The sequence below is a fragment of the Dermochelys coriacea genome, chromosome 8, assembly GCF_009764565.3.
Source record: "Dermochelys coriacea isolate rDerCor1 chromosome 8, rDerCor1.pri.v4, whole genome shotgun sequence".
Lineage (NCBI taxonomy): Eukaryota > Metazoa > Chordata > Testudines > Dermochelyidae > Dermochelys > Dermochelys coriacea.
This window is the reverse complement of record NC_050075.1, coordinates 9,372,356-9,389,525: the sequence shown is the minus strand read 5'-3', so window position 1 is coordinate 9,389,525 and position 17,170 is coordinate 9,372,356. Positions and strand designations below refer to the sequence as shown.

General features: G+C 41.2%; 2 protein-coding genes across 9 annotated transcripts in view; one reads left to right on the top strand and one right to left on the bottom strand.

The window, feature by feature from the left end:
• Nucleotides 1-214: 214 nt before the first annotated feature.
• The window catches only part of HNRNPAB (heterogeneous nuclear ribonucleoprotein A/B), a 17,939-nt gene continuing 983 nt past the window's right edge, over nt 215-17,170 (top strand). The window contains exons 1-9 of one of the 7 annotated variants that reach the window (XM_038412320.2): nt 255-434; nt 519-758; nt 3,803-3,971; nt 4,064-4,222; nt 4,651-4,782; nt 5,637-5,742; nt 5,837-5,989; nt 6,067-6,151; nt 11,785-16,065. In XM_038412320.2, coding sequence (XP_038268248.1) covers nt 553-758; nt 3,803-3,971; nt 4,064-4,222; nt 4,651-4,782; nt 5,637-5,742; nt 5,837-5,989; nt 6,067-6,137 — 996 coding nt within the window. In that variant the 5' untranslated portion in view covers nt 255-434; nt 519-552 and the 3' untranslated portion in view covers nt 6,138-6,151; nt 11,785-16,065. Of the gene's footprint in view, nt 435-518; nt 759-3,802; nt 3,972-4,063; nt 4,223-4,650; nt 4,783-5,636; nt 5,743-5,836; nt 5,990-6,066; nt 6,724-11,784; nt 16,066-17,170 lie in introns of those variants that run through there. The other 6 variants (XM_038412321.2, XM_043491169.1, XM_038412323.2 and 3 more) reach the window with 6 other exon arrangements.
• The window catches only part of PHYKPL (5-phosphohydroxy-L-lysine phospho-lyase), a 16,591-nt gene continuing 13,040 nt past the window's right edge, over nt 13,620-17,170 (bottom strand). For both annotated transcript variants that reach the window (XM_038412316.2, XM_038412315.2), the window contains 6 exons: nt 16,880-16,962; nt 16,295-16,520; nt 15,870-16,024; nt 15,187-15,276; nt 14,277-14,407; nt 13,620-13,752 (listed from right to left, as the gene is read on the bottom strand). In XM_038412316.2, the coding sequence (XP_038268244.1) occupies nt 13,706-13,752; nt 14,277-14,407; nt 15,187-15,276; nt 15,870-16,024; nt 16,295-16,520; nt 16,880-16,962 (732 nt within the window). In that variant the 3' untranslated portion in view covers nt 13,620-13,705. The remainder of the gene's footprint in view (nt 13,753-14,276; nt 14,408-15,186; nt 15,277-15,869; nt 16,025-16,294; nt 16,521-16,879; nt 16,963-17,170) is intronic.

Sequence of the window (17,170 nt, the reverse complement as noted above, 5' to 3'; positions counted from 1 at the left end):
GCCACCGCCCGGACACGAGGCCCAAACCGGGGGAGGCAGCCCCGCTGCGCGCCCGCATCGCCTGCCGGCCTGACCCAAGCTCGGCCCCGCTGTCCGCTCTGCTCGCTCCCAAACTCCCCAGGGCTGCCCGCCCCACTCTTGGTCCGCAGGGAGCCAATGAGAGAGCCAAAGCCGCCTGAGTGACAAGCGACGACAGCCAATAAGCAGGCGCCTTGTTGCCGGGTGGCGCGAGCGCTCGCTCTATAAAGGCGGCCACGCGCGGAAGACCGCGGTGCGGGCTGGAGAGTGCGTGTCTCTCGCGGGGGAGGGGGTGACGGCGGGGCCGGTCGAAGAGCAGCAGCCGAGCGCCGCGCGACGGGATCCCGCATCGAGCTCACGCGGGGATTTTTATCCGATTCCGGCCGGCCCGGATTTTATCGAGAGCGGGTTTTAAGGTGAGTCTGGGCGGGCCTGGACAGAGCCGGGCGGGGGTGGCGGGACCGCGGCCTTTCTGACCGTGCGCTACGCTTGTGTCGCAGGCGGCTCTGTCTCCGGCCTCGGGAGAGGGGCAGGATGTCCGAAGTGGAGCAGCAGGTGGCGGATCCCGCCGACGCCACCCAGAACGGGCACGAAGCGAGCGAAGGCGCTGGGGAGCAGCAGGCCGAGAGCGGCGCAGCGCCGCCGGTGGTGGTGGCGGCGGCGGCGGCGGCGGCGCCTGCCAGCCAGAACGGAGCCGAGGGCGACCAGATCAACGCCAGCAAGAACGAGGAGGACGCGGGGTAGGTGTCGCCGCGGCCCCGCTCTTCGCCGCCATGTGCCGCGCTGTCGCGGATCAGTAGGCCGCGCGCGCGCGCGCTCCTGCCTGTCGCCGTAACGGAAATGGGGGGCGGAGAGGGTAGAAGGCCCCGCCGCGCAGACCGGCCCGGCCCCTGGGGGGGGGGGGGTCGGGCCGCCGAACGGCCCCGTCGCGGAGGGGCAGGCGCGGCGGCCAATGAGCAGGCCGGTCACTGCAGCGGCGGAGGCCTTTCCTTTGTTCTGGGGCTGCCTTTTGTTGGCGCCATGTGGAGGCTGGGGGGAGGGGCGGGGATCCAGCCTGCTGGCTCCTCGCGCTCTGAAATGGCAGAGTTCGCCTCCCGCTCCCGCTCCGGCTGCGCCGCCCGGGGTTTCCAGGCCGGGAAGCTGGGCAGGGCCTTGCTTTTCCCGCTGTACGGGCTGGAGCGCTTCCCCTCTGCGGAATGGGAGCCGGGCCCCCTCCACTGTTGATGCGAATCCCACTATCGGCCGGTTTTGAACGGTCTCTGAAGATGCCTGCTCCCCGAAAACGGCCCCGGGGAAGTAAGTGGGGGAGAGATGGCATCGTGAGAGTAGAGCGGGAACACTTAACCTTACACGTTCTGCACCACTTACTAGGGGGCATTTCTTGGGGCACCGTCAGCTACGTGGGGGTTTGTCTACATTTGAAATGCTTTAGTGGCATAGTTGTAATGGCACCACTGTGGCGCTTCAGTGTAGCTGCTAACTACCTATACTGCTGCTAAGGTTTTGCCTGCTGGCATAGATAAATTCACCTGCCTGAGAGGTGGAAATTTTTCTGTCAGTCTAGTACTATCCATGCTGGGAGTTAGGATGGTGTAACTATGCAGTTGAAGTGTGGATTTTTCACCCCCTCGAGTGATGCAGTTAAGATGACTTAATTTTCTAGTATACACAATGCCTTGATCTCTTGTGACTTTGGGGGAGAGGGTGTAGTTTTTTCTAGTGCTGGCACTTATCCAACTGTCTTTTTTGGGATTTGCTGTTACCACCCCCATATTGGTGCTTACTGGTGTGCAGTTATGTCTGGTTCCAAAATACAGCATATGTGCATCTTTCAGAGTTGTGGATTAAGCCACTCCTTTCCATTCAAGCTTACATTCTGTCCTTGGTTTGAAGCCTTCTGATTAAGGTCCAAATACTCACATGAGCCTCAGATCTTTGGATGCTTCACAATGGCATGGTTCTGCTCCTTATGACTGTTTGCCTGTCCAGCAGGCCTGAGGAGGAGTGTAGGAGCGAGGCCACTGGATAATGTACTGTGCAAATCAAATACTTCAAAAATTCTGCCCTATGCATTGAAGTGCAGTGCACACCTATGGTAGCAGCAGAACAGGAGATGTGATAGTGTGACTACCGGTTTCTTCACTGAGGGGGAGATTTTTGATTTGTTTTCTATGCAGTGTCCAGGGACCAGGATTTGGCCCAAAATCTAGGGATGAAACTATCTGAAATTCTTGTACTATAAATGATTTGAAAGCATTGCAGTATACTGTAATACTAAACTGCATTGTATGGTAAGTTCTGGCAACTCTAAAGTGTACCTACAGAATTGTCTTGCCATTAAAACAAAAGTGCCACTGTAGATTACTGAAACCTATTGTCAGTCAGTGTAGATTAAAGAAGCCTTGCAAAAATTCGATTTGCTTGGGGTGAGCGAGCATTTTGGTGAGGATAAAATCAGATTTACTACAGATCTTCACACCTCAGGGTAATGGGTGAGTGCCTGGTTTGGTAAATTTTCATACCCCTTTTTGTAAAGGTGAGGTTAGTGTGACTGAGGACTAACTGACCAAAAACACATTCTGACTTCCCTGTTTGGACTAATGACATTGCAACTGCTTTAAAGAGTACACAACTAGAGTCTCTACACAAGGAAGTAGTAATCAGGAAATGGTCCTCTTACCTGATGATTACAGGTCCTTTATTTATATTAAGAAAATAGATGGAGTAATATACATTTGTTAAGGCTTTTTCCTTTTGCAGATAGCTGGGAACACTTAAATTATCAAATAGATTAAACTGGAAGCCAAAAAGTAATGTCAAATAACTCAAGTTACTTCAGTTTACTTAAAAGTAGCCAAACTGTGGAACTAAGCAGCTGGGCTGCCTTTACACAGTGTCAGGGCTCTGAATTCAGCCCTAGAGATGTGTGAAAGGCTTTAAGGTTATAAATGTCACCTTAGAAATACCATGATGTTAAGTATAGCCATCATCTTGGGTTTTGCTGGAGTTCCTGTTGTATCTTGGATTGTTTTCTGAGCTCAAATCTGGATAGACAAACTGGGATAGCTGAATGTCCTTTAAGTCTTGATTTAAGTCTCTGGTGGCTTCCTACTCTTGATGTCAATTTTACAAATACTCCATTTTCTAAACTAGATGGTTTTGAATTTACTATGCAAGAGAGAAGGGAAACCTGGCTGCCTTTCATAAATTCTTAACTAAGCTTTCAGGGTTCTATCTATGGAATTACAAGTTAGTTGTTTCCTGTCTCAGTTACAAAATGGTATAAATTTGTCATGTAGATATGACGCTAACCACATAGGAACTGGGCCAAAATTCTTGAATACAAAAAAGCACATGCTTCAGCTTTATGGATGTTAACTCTTATCCCAAAAACTAAATTTTTATTTTATGAACTAAAAAGTTAAGTGGCAGTCAATGAAGTGCTGTTAACAGAATATTGAGGCTTAAAGGGGGAGAACCTCTGGTTCTAACAACAAACTGTCGCCGTACTCTTATTCTTGCACCAAAAACTCTCAGGAAACACTGCATAAATTCTTTTAATTTTGGATAAAGGTCTTTGAAATACAAAAGACTGCAGAGTCCTTTTAACAGCAATGCCCTTGAAATGGCATATATTAACAGGCCATTGAATGCATTTCTTGCCTTTGGCCTTGTTCCTCACGATGCACAGGAGGCATATAGATATTAATGTACATCATGCTGTCTGCTGCTGTAACAATTCCTGTAATAATGCTGTAATAATTTTACCCTTTTGAAATTTCAGGAAAATGTTTGTTGGTGGCCTCAGCTGGGATACAAGCAAAAAAGACTTGAAAGACTACTTCACTAAATTTGGTGAAGTGGCTGATTGTACAATAAAGATGGACCCGAACACAGGAAGATCAAGAGGCTTTGGATTTATTTTGTTCAAAGAAGCTGGAAGTGTTGACAAGGTGAGTTTAAGGTTATACCTCTGAGCTTTCTAAAGTCTAGTGAAAATCTCCTTTTGTGTGAATTAATCTTCCAATACCAAATCTATCTGCAGGTATTGGAACAGAAAGAACACAGGTTAGATGGGCGACTTATTGACCCCAAAAAGGCCATGGCAATGAAGAAAGATCCGGTGAAGAAAATTTTTGTTGGTGGACTTAACCCTGAAGCCACAGAAGAGAAAATCCGGGAATACTTTGGAGAGTTTGGAGAGGTATATAACTTAATCCCGGTACACGCTGAAATACAACAGAATATGCTGTAATTACATTATGTAAACTGAACATAGACTGGATCTTCAAGTTTACATCAGTTCCAAAATGTCTTGAACTATTAAACACTAAGCATTTTTTAGTAGTAACTTAAAATTAAGGGTTTGACTTTTGAAGTCATGCACATAAAAAAATGACCATTACAGCTCCGTGCAGAAATTGCCAGATGTGCACTTGTTTATCACCATGTTTAAATCCTATTTTGGAAGGCTAGAGCTCTAAACTTGTGTGAATTGGGTTAAGGAAGTTAAAGCCAACAGAATAGCATAATCATGGTATTTGTATTGTTACTGTTCTGTATTTCATGCTTGAACATGTTGCATAAAGTGAAAAGTAATTGTCCTGAAGTTGTAGTATTTCATGTTTTCAGATTGAAGCAATTGAACTTCCAATGGATCCAAAGACCAACAAAAGGAGAGGCTTTGTGTTCATCACTTTCAAGGAAGAAGATCCAGTCAAGAAGATCTTGGAAAAAAAATTCCATAATGTTAGCGGAAGCAAGGTAGGAAATGATTCAAATTGAAGCAATTTCCCCAATTTTGGAGGTTGGTATCTAGTTTACAACACTATTTCAGAAAGTATGAGATTCAGTTTAGTGACTATTTTCTGGTCTTCAGGTACACAGATGCAATAAGGACAACTTGTATTTCATTAGTTAAGTTGGACTATTATTTGAAGGGCTCTGGCATTACCTTTCTAGGATTTCTCAAAGAATAAATTTTTTCTGCTGATACTGCGGCAAGTTTTGTAAAAGACTGTTAAACTCAGAAAAGGAGTTCAGCTGCTACACTTGTGCAAGTCCCCTTGCAGTTTTAAAATAACCCTAATATTTTAGGGTAGATAACTTTATTGTGAGACCTACACAAATTAGCTGAAGTGCTTGTTAAATGCACAAAATTTTAAACTTTAATAGCTTGTAGTGAATTTAACACGATTCTTTTGAACCTTTTTAGTTTGACTATGCCCCTTTAATAGCACTCCCTGGTTACCTTGCAATGGTAAACAAGAGTGGAATATCCAGGCACTGTTCATTTAAAATCTCAAATCTGCAAAAGAGTACCAACTTCTGGTATTTGTGTTTATTTGGATCCTCTTGACCAGTGGCTCTCAATGAGGAAGCAAGCAATTTTTTTGTAATAGTGTTTATATTTCTTTTGTAAGCAAGTAGTTTTTAGTGAGGTGAAACTTGAGGTACAAAGACAAATCAGACTACTGAAAAGGGTACAGTAGCCTGGAAAGATTGAGAGCCATGGTAGTAGACCAGTAAAATCACAACTCTCCTACTTTATATTTTCAGTTACAAAGGCAGAGTTGTACTTAAGCACATGGCTCTTGTTTGTTTGTTTTTTTTTTCAGTGTGAGATCAAGGTAGCACAGCCAAAGGAAGTATACCAGCAGCAACAATTCAGTAGTGGTGGAGGAAGAGGCAGCTATGGAGGCAGAGGCAGAGGTGGAAGAGGTGGTAAGTGTTGCACACGCTACTTAAGTATGGACGCATTCAGAACTAAGATGCTTGTACTAAAATGGGATTTTGTGGATGGTTTTCCCTTCTGTAGCTCAAAGTCAAATTTGGAATCAAGGTTATGGCAATTACTGGACCCAGGGTTATGGGAATCAAGGATACGGCTATCAGCAAGGTTATGGTGGCTATGGAGGCTATGATTATTCAGGATGTGGGTATTATGAATATGGACCAGGCTATGATTACAGTAAGTAAAGAGAAATGTATTGGGTATAAGCGCACACAAGTAATAGCAGTTTAATGCATTTGATCTCTTGTTCATAGGTCAAGGCAGTGCAAATTATGGGAAAAGTCCAAGACGTGGTGGTCATCAGAATAATTACAAGCCATATTGATCAAATTTATTCAGGTATGCAGTGGCATGGTCTCTTTTAGAAAATGACTGCATAGGTTTTGTACTCAATGCTGTAGATGGATATTACAATTATGTACCAAATTTAACTTTACAATAAATTTCTATGGCCTGTTAAATGTGCATCTTAAGAGCTCCCTGGAAATGTCTTACATGTTTAATATTTACAGATAACTAGTTGTCTAGACAGTGTGGTGTGTAAAACTTCAGCCTTGCTGAAGATATTAATTAATGATTTTATTAATAGGTTAAACTGAAATTGATTGAGGGTCTGCTTAAAGCTGCAGCTCTGCAACTAGGGACTGCCTCTTGGAGTTTACTATGGACTCTGCATTACTCCAGTTGTACAGAATGAGATGTATCTTAGGGAACCAGTGTCACTTTCCACCTTTTTATTTTGTATTGTTTTTGTGTCATACATTTCCTGTAATGGAAGTGTTAATTTTACTGTACTTTTTGGTACCTTTTTGGAATCTAATGTATTGTAAGGTATTTTACATGTGTTCTGATTCACCATGACATGGATATTGAAGCTATCCTAGCTTTTGAAATAAAAAAGGTGTAATCTAGTGTCATGTGCCATTCTTCAGCTGTATCAGTACAACTCTAGTGTACTGCTTCCAGAACTGAAGTAAAATTAGTTGTTCAGAGCAATCTTGTCAGTTAAAGGTTGGACTTTAAAACTGGACTGTGTTGGTCAGTGGTGTGCTCACACTTGAAAATGAGCCATCAGCTCCCAACTCAATTTTGTGATATTACAGAACAGAAAATTCAGTAGAAATCCCTCACCTAAATTGAGCTATCCAGGAGTGGTGGTGGCTTTTGAATATCTTGTCTTCCAGACAACCAACTATCCTTTAAGCTTAATTGGGTACTAGTAGTTGACTTTGCCTCGGCTTCCTAGAAAGAAGCCAAACTGTAGGCCAGTGGTTCTCAACCTGTTTACCATTGTTTTTATATGGGCTGCATCCAATGCTACCTGCATGGTCCTGAGGATGTCACATAGACTGCAGATCTGCTGAGTGGGCTGCAGATAGTCTCCCCTCTACCCCACAGTTCTCTGATCCTTCAATGAAGCTAAGTTGGGAAGAATCCCTTTTTCCACCTGCTTTTAGCAGGCATTGTTAAAAGGTGTCTTAAACAATGACTAAAGTCCTGCTCATTTGTGTGCAGGTCTCATTTCCCTAACTCGTGACTAATCTTCAGTTTTCCAGCCTTCCTGGAAAAGTGAGATGGACAGAACTTTATATTAGAAATTCAAGACAAGCTGAACTTTTCTAGCTTCATATAAATTTAAAGCAGAAAGAAAACCTGTAAAGATAAAACTGGCATTCAAAATGCCAGTCCAAAATTGTGTGGGCTACACTTTCTCCAGGGGCACTAATATCAATTCTTTTTTTAATCCTTCATTGTACCTATTCACTGCAGTATAATTAACCTTCTAGGTTTACTGACGACTCCAAATACCAGGTCAGAGTACTCTATTTAATGGCACCCACTGTTATGCTTTCTTGATGGAAGCTGGAGGAACTGTTTCAAAGTGACATTGCCACAAATCTAGCATAGCTTTGATATTTCAGTGTAGCAGAGACACTTAAATTTGAAGCAGTTATGTAAACATAGTTTAAAAAAATTGAGAACTAAAATTTCAACCAACAGAGCAACAGAAAATCAAGACTACGAAATGACCCCTCCCACACAATTGACTCCTCTTAAGGGCTCATTCTCTGTTGCAACTTCTGTAGCATTTCCTTTCCCACCTTAATTACCTTCTGTACTATGGAATGCAAACTTAATTCTATTTGGAGTAAGTGTGCCAAAAAGGCAATGATACTACTGGGGAGTAATGCTAACGGGCTTGGTAGAAACCATCTACTATAGAAGTATTGGTAAATTGTCAGGACTAGCAGATGTAATTCTAGCACTCATTTACTATCTAAATATTAGGGCTCTTTAGAAGTGGTTTTTTTCTTCAGTAGAATGTACTTGGAGATGGGTTACTTTAAAGGGCATTGACCATGACTTAACAGGAAGCAACTTTAGTATCTGAAATTTTTCATCTCCTTGTCTGGCTTTACAGCTGCAGCATTTCTCTAAATGCTTAATACAGCAATTTCCAGAGGCAGTTCAAAGCTGTAGCAGGGCCAATGTATGGAGGAAGGGGGGTGCACACAAACTGCTGTCTAGTCTCTGGCCCTGGCAGCAGCAGCAGTCAACCACCACTTTGCTCCCACCTGTTCTTTAGCAGCTTAACTTTTTTTTGTTAGCACAGAAAGCTACTCTTCCCCTGCACAATAAGCAGGGGATAGCCTTAGCTACCTTGAACCAGCAATTCAGTGCTTCATTTCCAGACAGCCATGACAAAACTTGTGGTGCTAACTCAGCTCTTAAAAGAGCTGCTTTCTAAATCTTTGCCAGAGCCAATACTGCTGCAGCCAAGTCTTAGTGATCAAAGACAAACAGGCTACTCCTTGATAAGGGTCACAGCATAAGCAGGCACAGCTGTAGATATAAATTGCAAGAGCCAAACAAAATACTGTTATAAATTGATGCTGCAGTATTATCTCTTACAAGAGATATAGTAATCATACTGAATCTCTCTCCTAAAGAGCCACCTGGTAGAGGAGGTAAAAGGGACTCAAAGGTACAATAGCTACCCTCAGAGTATCCTGTCCTTTGCAAGAGCCACAGTAGCTCAGTTATGAAGCCTTTGTGGCAGATCTCACTGGATGCAATGAGACTTTGTGCAAGGGCCATGGCATCCACTACAGCAGTCTACCCATGCCTAGACAAATTCCTCAAGATCCAGAACATGATATCAATGTTGGTAAAGTGCACAGCATGGACCATAACTAAATATTAAACACAGATGCTGGTCTTCCTGATTTCATGGACAAGGTCCCATATACATTGCCTCCAGTACTTTCTAATAAAAGCATAGACCCATTCACAAGAATGTAGGCATCAGGTGCTGGTTCTGAGCCCTGTATTGAACACTCAGCTAACACATTATCCCAGAGAACATCAACAAAAATCTCCTCATGCATTCCAGACTCTCAGGTACTTGTGCCTAGATGGAATGGGAAGTACATCTAGCACATAGGACAGTGCCAGGCATCTGGAATCCTGGGAAAGGAGCATCAACCTGTGGAGCTCAAATGTGTATAAACTAGTGCTATGGAGATTCCAGAACTACATTGAGGGCTTCTGATTCAGTCAGACAAGACTCTCATTCAGGTGTATGGGCATACATAAGGAATGGGCAAAGAGGAGCAGTATGTGTAAAAGGAGAGCTGAACCATAAGACAGACTTGGCTCAGCAGACTCAGAACAGTGCCTGAATCAGGAAGTCCATGTTGATTTTGCATAAGTTCAGCCTTCTGGTAGTCAACCTATTCACAAGAACATACATTTGAAATACTCCATCAGATGAAGCCCTGGGGGCAGATGCTCTTTTGCATAGATAGCCCCAAGGCCTGCATATGCGTTTCTGCCCTTTCTACTTCCAGAAAAGATACAGAAAAGGAGAGAAGCAGCAAACCTGATAATGCTAGGTCTTCACTGGCCAAGAAGACCGTGGTTCTCCAATCTGATAGAACTGAACTTGGCAGCACTGTTGCAGCTACTTGTGAGATGAGATATCCTTTACCAAGGCCTATTCCTCCATCCACACCCAAATCATCTACAACTGATCACCTGACGCTTGAGATAGGAAGTATTAGCTGTGCTAGAGCTATCCATCCTCTCTACTAGGTGAGCTTCAATACTAAAGGCCTGCTCCTACATGTGGACTAGGTTTAGCTCATGGTGTTAACAGTACAACAAATATAAAGGATCCTGGACTTTATTCAGGAAGACGTAGACAAGAGACTTTCACCCAGCACCATAATATGCCATGTGTCCACTTACAAGAAACATCCTATTTTCAGGATCCTCTGGTTCCTTTACACAGAACCCTCAGGTATTCAGACTTCTCAGAGCAGTCCAAGTGGTTCAGCCAATCTTTGTGGAAGCCTACCAAGGGCATTAAAAGCCCATACCACACACCCTATCGAGCCACTGACCTGTATATCCGTTCTGCCTATCCACAAAAACAGTGTCTTCTAGTCTGCTAGGTGAGTTCCTGAAGTGGCACTTCTATACAATAGTAGAACTCTATTGTAACATGACAACATACTGCTAAGAATCCCAGAATCAGCATTCCCTGCCTCACAAGAAAATTGTATTCCATTCTGTCCAAAGGCACAGCACTGAACAGAAAACTGAAAACAGCACACTTCAGATGTTTAAAGAGCACTAAAGATTATATCTGGTGCACTGAACTGACAAGAAAAATGGGCTTTTCCTTCTTTCAAATGAGATGCTAAGGTGTCAGTGCTTCTGTTCCTGATGGCATCAAGGCTCACTCCACAAGATCTATGGTGACTTTGTGGTGGAAAGAGCTTGTGCTTTCGCGATAGGCAAGGCAGCAACCTGATCATCTGTTTAACACCTTTATTAGACTCTGTAAAAAGTGGGTTTTTTGTTCTCTGCAGCAGCTTCCATGGTCTAGTATAGTAGCACTGCCATTTTGTGCAGTTAACTCTGACAGTTAACTTCTCTCTCATCCCTCCTTATTTCAGTTAACGACTCACTACTTCTCATAAGCAGTGAAAGTGTGGGAGATACTAAACTGCAGCACTGGAAACCTCTTACCTGATTATATCTTTTTGCTAGCAGCATCTCCCATAATTCTGCTCTCCCTGGATGGCTTCCTAGCCACGGAATAGTATTTAATTTCAGTAGTTCTGGATGTAGACCATGGCATACTGTTAGGAGTACACTTAATTTACTAATCCTATTCTACAAGTTTTCACACACACATAGAACGAACTATCTGGCAGCAGGCTGGAAAAGGAGGCACAGGTGTATTACAGCTTTGAACTCACACTGGAATCTACAATCAGGAGGGAAAGAGCTGCATTTCCCACCATTTGATAGGCGGAGGCTAGCAGAAAGTATATAACCAGATACAAAATTTATCCCTCCCCCGACCTTATTCTTGGAAAGTACTTAAACCTCTAGACTGTATACAACTTCCTGTATCTTACTGTTGTACTAGCCCACTGCCATTAGGAAACACTCTGTGAATTTGACTTTCTTTTGAAGTTGCTATAGAAGTGCTCCAGGTAGATCGGGGGGGAAGAACAGCAACAAACTACAGCATTTAGCTCACAAGATCACGACCTTTTCATTTACCTCAAGGTAGGGGAGCATGCAAAATAAAATGGAACACAAGTAATCCTACATGCCATGATTTTTTTTCTAAAATCAGTAAAAAGACAGCAAAAAAAAATCAAGCTCAACTCTGAGAACTTAAATAATTTCATAACCATGGGGGTTTAGGGAGTGGGAAATAGGCAGATATTTTAATTAGTTCTAGAAAAAGTTCAGCAGAGAAGACTCACACTAGTATCCCTGGTGAAGTGTACATTAGCTAGCAAATGCATATAGAGCAGCTTGTGGGTTAAGGAGCAGGCTGTCACACAGACTTGTGGAGTTGGATCCTGGGTGCAGTGATTAGAGCCTGAAGCAAAAACTGAGGGTGCTTATACTCCAAAGCAGAGTTTACCATTCCTTTTTTGTTGTAGTTGAGATGTGTTCCAGTGCTGTTGAAGAGAACCTCAAGCTACCCAGTGAGAGCATGCAACATGTACAAAGGTATCTTATGCTATACTTCATTGCCCATACGTCCTCTGGTGTCTGTCAAGGACACAGAATGCCATCTGTGGGCAGTTTAGATTGGACCTCCTCTTTCCTCATGAAACATGTCCTCAGAAAGCAATTCACAGGGAACTTTGGTACAGTTAGGTACTGAGAGCCATCTGTTTGAAAACTATGGCTGAAAACCAGTCTAGCTGTTTAAACCTTATATTGGCACAAAATAAATCAGGTGGTATAGTTGGTGAGACACTGAAGTATGACAAAATAAGGACAGATGCATATGATTATTGGGTTCTGCATGCTCTCTAGTTGCGTACTATGGGATGGTAGAATGTTTGGCCTAGCTGAGATGGTTATAGTCACTGGAATAGCTCAAACCAGAAAAATGAAATGCTGCAAAGTGTGGTACATAAGAGCTAGAATAGGGAAATAACTCCTGCGTAGTCATTGTTTTCTGAAACTGGCTGCTAATTAAGTGAATCCCACACCACCTTTGCTACAGTTGAAGCAAACAATTCTATATCATAATGCCTGTGTATTTTCTCTAAAGCTTTTCACCGCTAAAGAAGCATTACTAAACATTGCAGCTTCAAATGTAATTGTTTAGCTTAAATGTGCACTAGTTATGGGAAGCATGATCAATTTAATGATCCTTTGTAGTAGATTTTGTCAAATTACTGTCGGGAACTATAGATGAAATAAGACATTGTAAAGTACGTATCAGGTTTAATATTTTCTTTACATGGAGGAAATAAAATACAATTTAGGAGGAGAGGTATTGATTTAGTTAAAGCAAAGTTGCAGACTTTTTGCCATGTACTGTAGCAATTGTTTCTTGTATGATGTAGGAAATAAGCAACTAAAAAGGAGAACTGCCTTCAGAGTTTTTTGTGATCAGTTACGTTGCATACACCTGAAAGCTGACATCCAGCCCCTACAGCAGTCAGTGTCTCTAATCTTAATGACAATTAAATTAGGCCCTAAGATCTCTGCCTGCTGTTTAATTTCACAAACCTAGACTAAATACTAGTTAAGGTATGCTGCTTATATGCTAATTCAGAAGCAACTTTTTCATGCTTGAATAAAACAGGTAATGTTGGCATGATCTTTTGTAGCTGATAATACAGCATTTGCTTCAACTAAAGTTAACTGCCGGTGCAATGCAGAAGGATTTTAAGGTTTCTCCTTAGTTCACCACATTGTGTTTTTGCTCCTGGTCTTATTGCCACTCCCTTTACTGGCAAAATTCCAAATGGCATCAACTTAAATGGGGTAGGACTCGGTCACATACTATGCCTTGTAGGAAGCACATAGAGTATTTGTTTTTTCTTCTTTGATTACTAAAGGAGAATAGAATAGATTCCAGCATGGACCAAGTTGCGCTTGCCTTACTGAAGGGTTCAGTAGAACAGTCACATAAGCAGCAACCAACACAATGAAATACATTGAAAACCAGCTACCCTCTCCATCACCATAAACAGACAGCACAGTGGGTGATATTCTTTTAATAGCAGCAGGTTCTAAAGGATCCAGCTGCTATTGGAGTAGTCAAATTTTGAAGTGCTTTAAGGATAAAGATTTAATTACACCAAAACACAGGCATTTGACTTGAGGGAGAATAGATTGTTGTGGGGGCTGAGAAGCCAAAGTGATCCTACATAAATCAAAATAGTGATTAGAATAGCAGAAGGGGTCACCTATTTTGCAAAAATACTAAAGAAGCATTTGATTAGTTAGCTCTTTACACCCATTGCATTGTCATTACTAGTTTAGTGATCTTAGCATTCTAATTAAACAAACTGCACAAGATAAAATGCTTACCTGGCCAGATAGAGCTGAGGCCTAAAATTAATGGTGTTTTCCTACTGGCTCAGATGTCTTTTCTCTTTCCATGTCTGAAATGCAAGCAAATTCATAACGTTCAGACAAGACATTAATGACCCTACTGAGCTAAATGTGCAAACGTAAAAAAAGTTAATAGGTTTAGAGATACAAAGTATTATATAAATATTGAACTAATTCTCAACATGTGCCTGGTCAGCAGATAAATATAATGAACCTATGCAAGTGACCACCTTTACTAGGCATCTCTCTGTGCTAAGAGAGACTCATACAGTTATCCCCCATTAAGTACAATTGTGTTCACCTCTTAAATAGCTTCACTGGACAGCTTAAGGCCAAAATTTTCTAAAATAGCCTTTAATTTTGGGTGCTTTACTATAGGTAACAAAGGCCTAGCTTTCAAGGTGCAGAGCAGTTTTGAGCATTAGGCCCAACTGCCTCTTCTTCTAAGTTAGAAACCATCTTGAAAAAGTTGCCCTAAATTGCTTTCCTTTGGTCACACTATATTAGTGACATAACCAAGATTATTTCTCAGTCCGCTAACCAAAACTACTGCAAATTAATCTGACAGTCTTACCTGTTAATATTTCATCCATTTTGTCCACAACTAATTTGGCATTGTCCATAGTAAAGCACAGTGGAGGCTTGAATTTAAGCACATTTCTTCCTGGACCATCTGTACTCAACAGAATATAGTCTCTCTTTAATCTAGAGATGGAAGAAGATTGGTCTAAAAATCTAAATACTTCCAATAATTTGACCTAAACTGTAATTTTTTAAAATATTAATTACAGCAGTGTCGGCATGATAGAGGACAGAGAATTTTTCTGAAATCTCCAAGTTTTGTGGTCCAATCACCACAAATTGTGTCAAGTTGGAGATCATCATCTAACATTCACAACATTTAAGAAGCTGAGATGAGAGGGGATTACTTTGTTTTAACAGAAATTCACATTAAGGACTGCATGCAAGATACAATCCAAATTACATTCTTTGGTGTTTTGACTGACATTTTATATACCAAGTTTCAGCACAATGTAATTTGAAACTGTTTGAAATCCTCAGTGCTTCTTTTTATAGTTTAAAAAAACACCAGCCCACTGGCATACACTAAAGCCAAGATTAAAACAAACAAACAAACAAACAAACAAACCAGGCATTATTGGAGCCTCAATACTTTTTGAAGAATTGGGTGTCTTTATTTAAAAGTTTGGTTACTACACAAGTCTTATTTTACCTATGAACTTCACACAAACTTCCCAATGACATCAGTCTTTAAGGATTAGACATCACTTTGAGCTGTATGTGGAGATTGACAAGCTCCGGGTTAAAACCCATTTTATCATCTTGATGTCAATATAATATTTTAATCCCCAGTGGCTATGCACATGCTGTATAAATGTTGAATGATTAGTACTTGTCTCTCACAACATTAAGTGCTACAATATTGTGAAATCACATGGATGTATGTACTTTAAAAAAAATACCTTGTTATTAAATACTCAGCTTCTTCAGTAGCTGGGGTCCTTTTCTCTTGGTCTTTTATCAAATCCACTCCAATAAATAATCCAACACCCCTTTAAAAGAAAAACAGGTATTCAGTCTAAAATCAGCAAGAAGGAATTAGGAATAATTTACAAAGAAGTGGAGCAGCGAATGTCCTATGAGCATATACTGTTGTAATATTTTCATATTTCACTAATGCTATTACTAACGTGATTAGTTTGTTAAAGGGATAGAAAAAGGGTACTACTTGTTGTCTTAACACAGAAGAGGTGCTGTCATTAATGTAATTAATACAGCAAGAATTTAGTTTTTTCCTCCTGGTCATGCTAATTCCCTGATTGAGTTTATGTTGTGTTTGTGAATTCAGTGATGGCAGAATCAATGCATGTTTCCATTTCTGTGTTTTAATCTGGATCTGGCAGTGCCATCATAAGGGTGTCAGTTTCTAGGCCAATTCAAGTTAGTCAATCTTTGTAATAGCTTGTATGGGGGCGGGGAGAGAGACCCAAAAAACATTTGTGATGCTGAATTGGTGCCCACTGTTAGAATGTTAGTTGATGCTAAACATTGCCTGTTAACACAAGATTTAAAGACCTTGCCACCACCTTTGTTGCTCCAATTTGATAAATCATACTATCTGAAAATGTGAATTGGTTGTTGATACCTGACATCACCAATGATAGGATGCTTGACCTTCTGCTGATTCAGTAATTCCATCAAGAAGTTGCCTACTTGTGTGGCATGGGCCTGAAGATGTTCCTTCTCAATCACATCTAAAACCGCTAAACCTATTGCACATGAAACAGGATTTCCTCCAAACTAAGCTCAAAAGGAAAAAAAAGTGTCAGGCACATAGGGAGGGGGGAAAAAATAAATAAAGGACAGTCTTTATGTATCAATAAATATTTCAACATTAACAGCCGAAAACCTTCCTCCATTGTTTGTGGACTATAATTGCTCAATGTTGCTTTCAGTTAACATGTTACTTGTATCCTACAGTACTGTGACACTTAAACAGTGATGTCCTCTTTCACATTTAGTTGGTCATGTAACCAGAAAACAATGATTTGGTTAACTCTCTTTACTTACTGTATTAAAATACTCCACGCCAGTGTCTGCAAATGCTTCTGCAATTTCTTTTGTTGTTGCTACACAGGCGATGGGGTGCCCATTTCCCATTGGTTTGCCCATAGTGACAATATCAGGTACAAAATCCTCTCCCTGAAGCTGGAATGCCCAAAAACATTTGCCAACCCTGCCAAAGCCAACCTGAATTTCATCAGCAACAAAAACTCCTCCTGCCTTGCGTATGTGTCTGTAACATAATAGGGACATATTAGACTTTTGGCACTCAACTGCCATCTCTAAAATTTGTAGCAAAACTCTGATACTTCAACTGATACTTGAATTATACAGCACATTTAAACAGAAAATATCTAAACCAGGTACATAAAAATCCAATATGCTTGTTCTTCATTACATAATAATAATAATAATGTTGCTGTCCTGAAGAGCTTACAAGTCAATAGGACTAGAGCATTTTATGCTTTTTATGTCAAAAAGCATATTAAATCTAAGCTATTTGCATGTTGTGATAAAGACGGTGGTTTCATCTCAGTTTAGATAAATAAGAACACAAAACATGTATAAAGGGTTCTGAAAGCATCTACTTACTCTGCTATCATCTGGAAATAACCTTCTGGTGGAATGATCTGACCACCCACACTTGGCAAAGATTCAATGAAAAATGCAGCAATCTGAAGAGTAACATGCAATATTTGAACTAAACAATAAAGGTTACTACAGTAACATAGGCAAGTTGCATACTCTACCTAGCTGGATGAATAGTTTTTAAACTATTACTTTGCTATATATAGTCAAATCTTCAGAAATTATATCTGATGGATGTAATATGAAAATAGAATTGTCATTTATGCAATCTATATGCTTCTTAATTCCCTGACA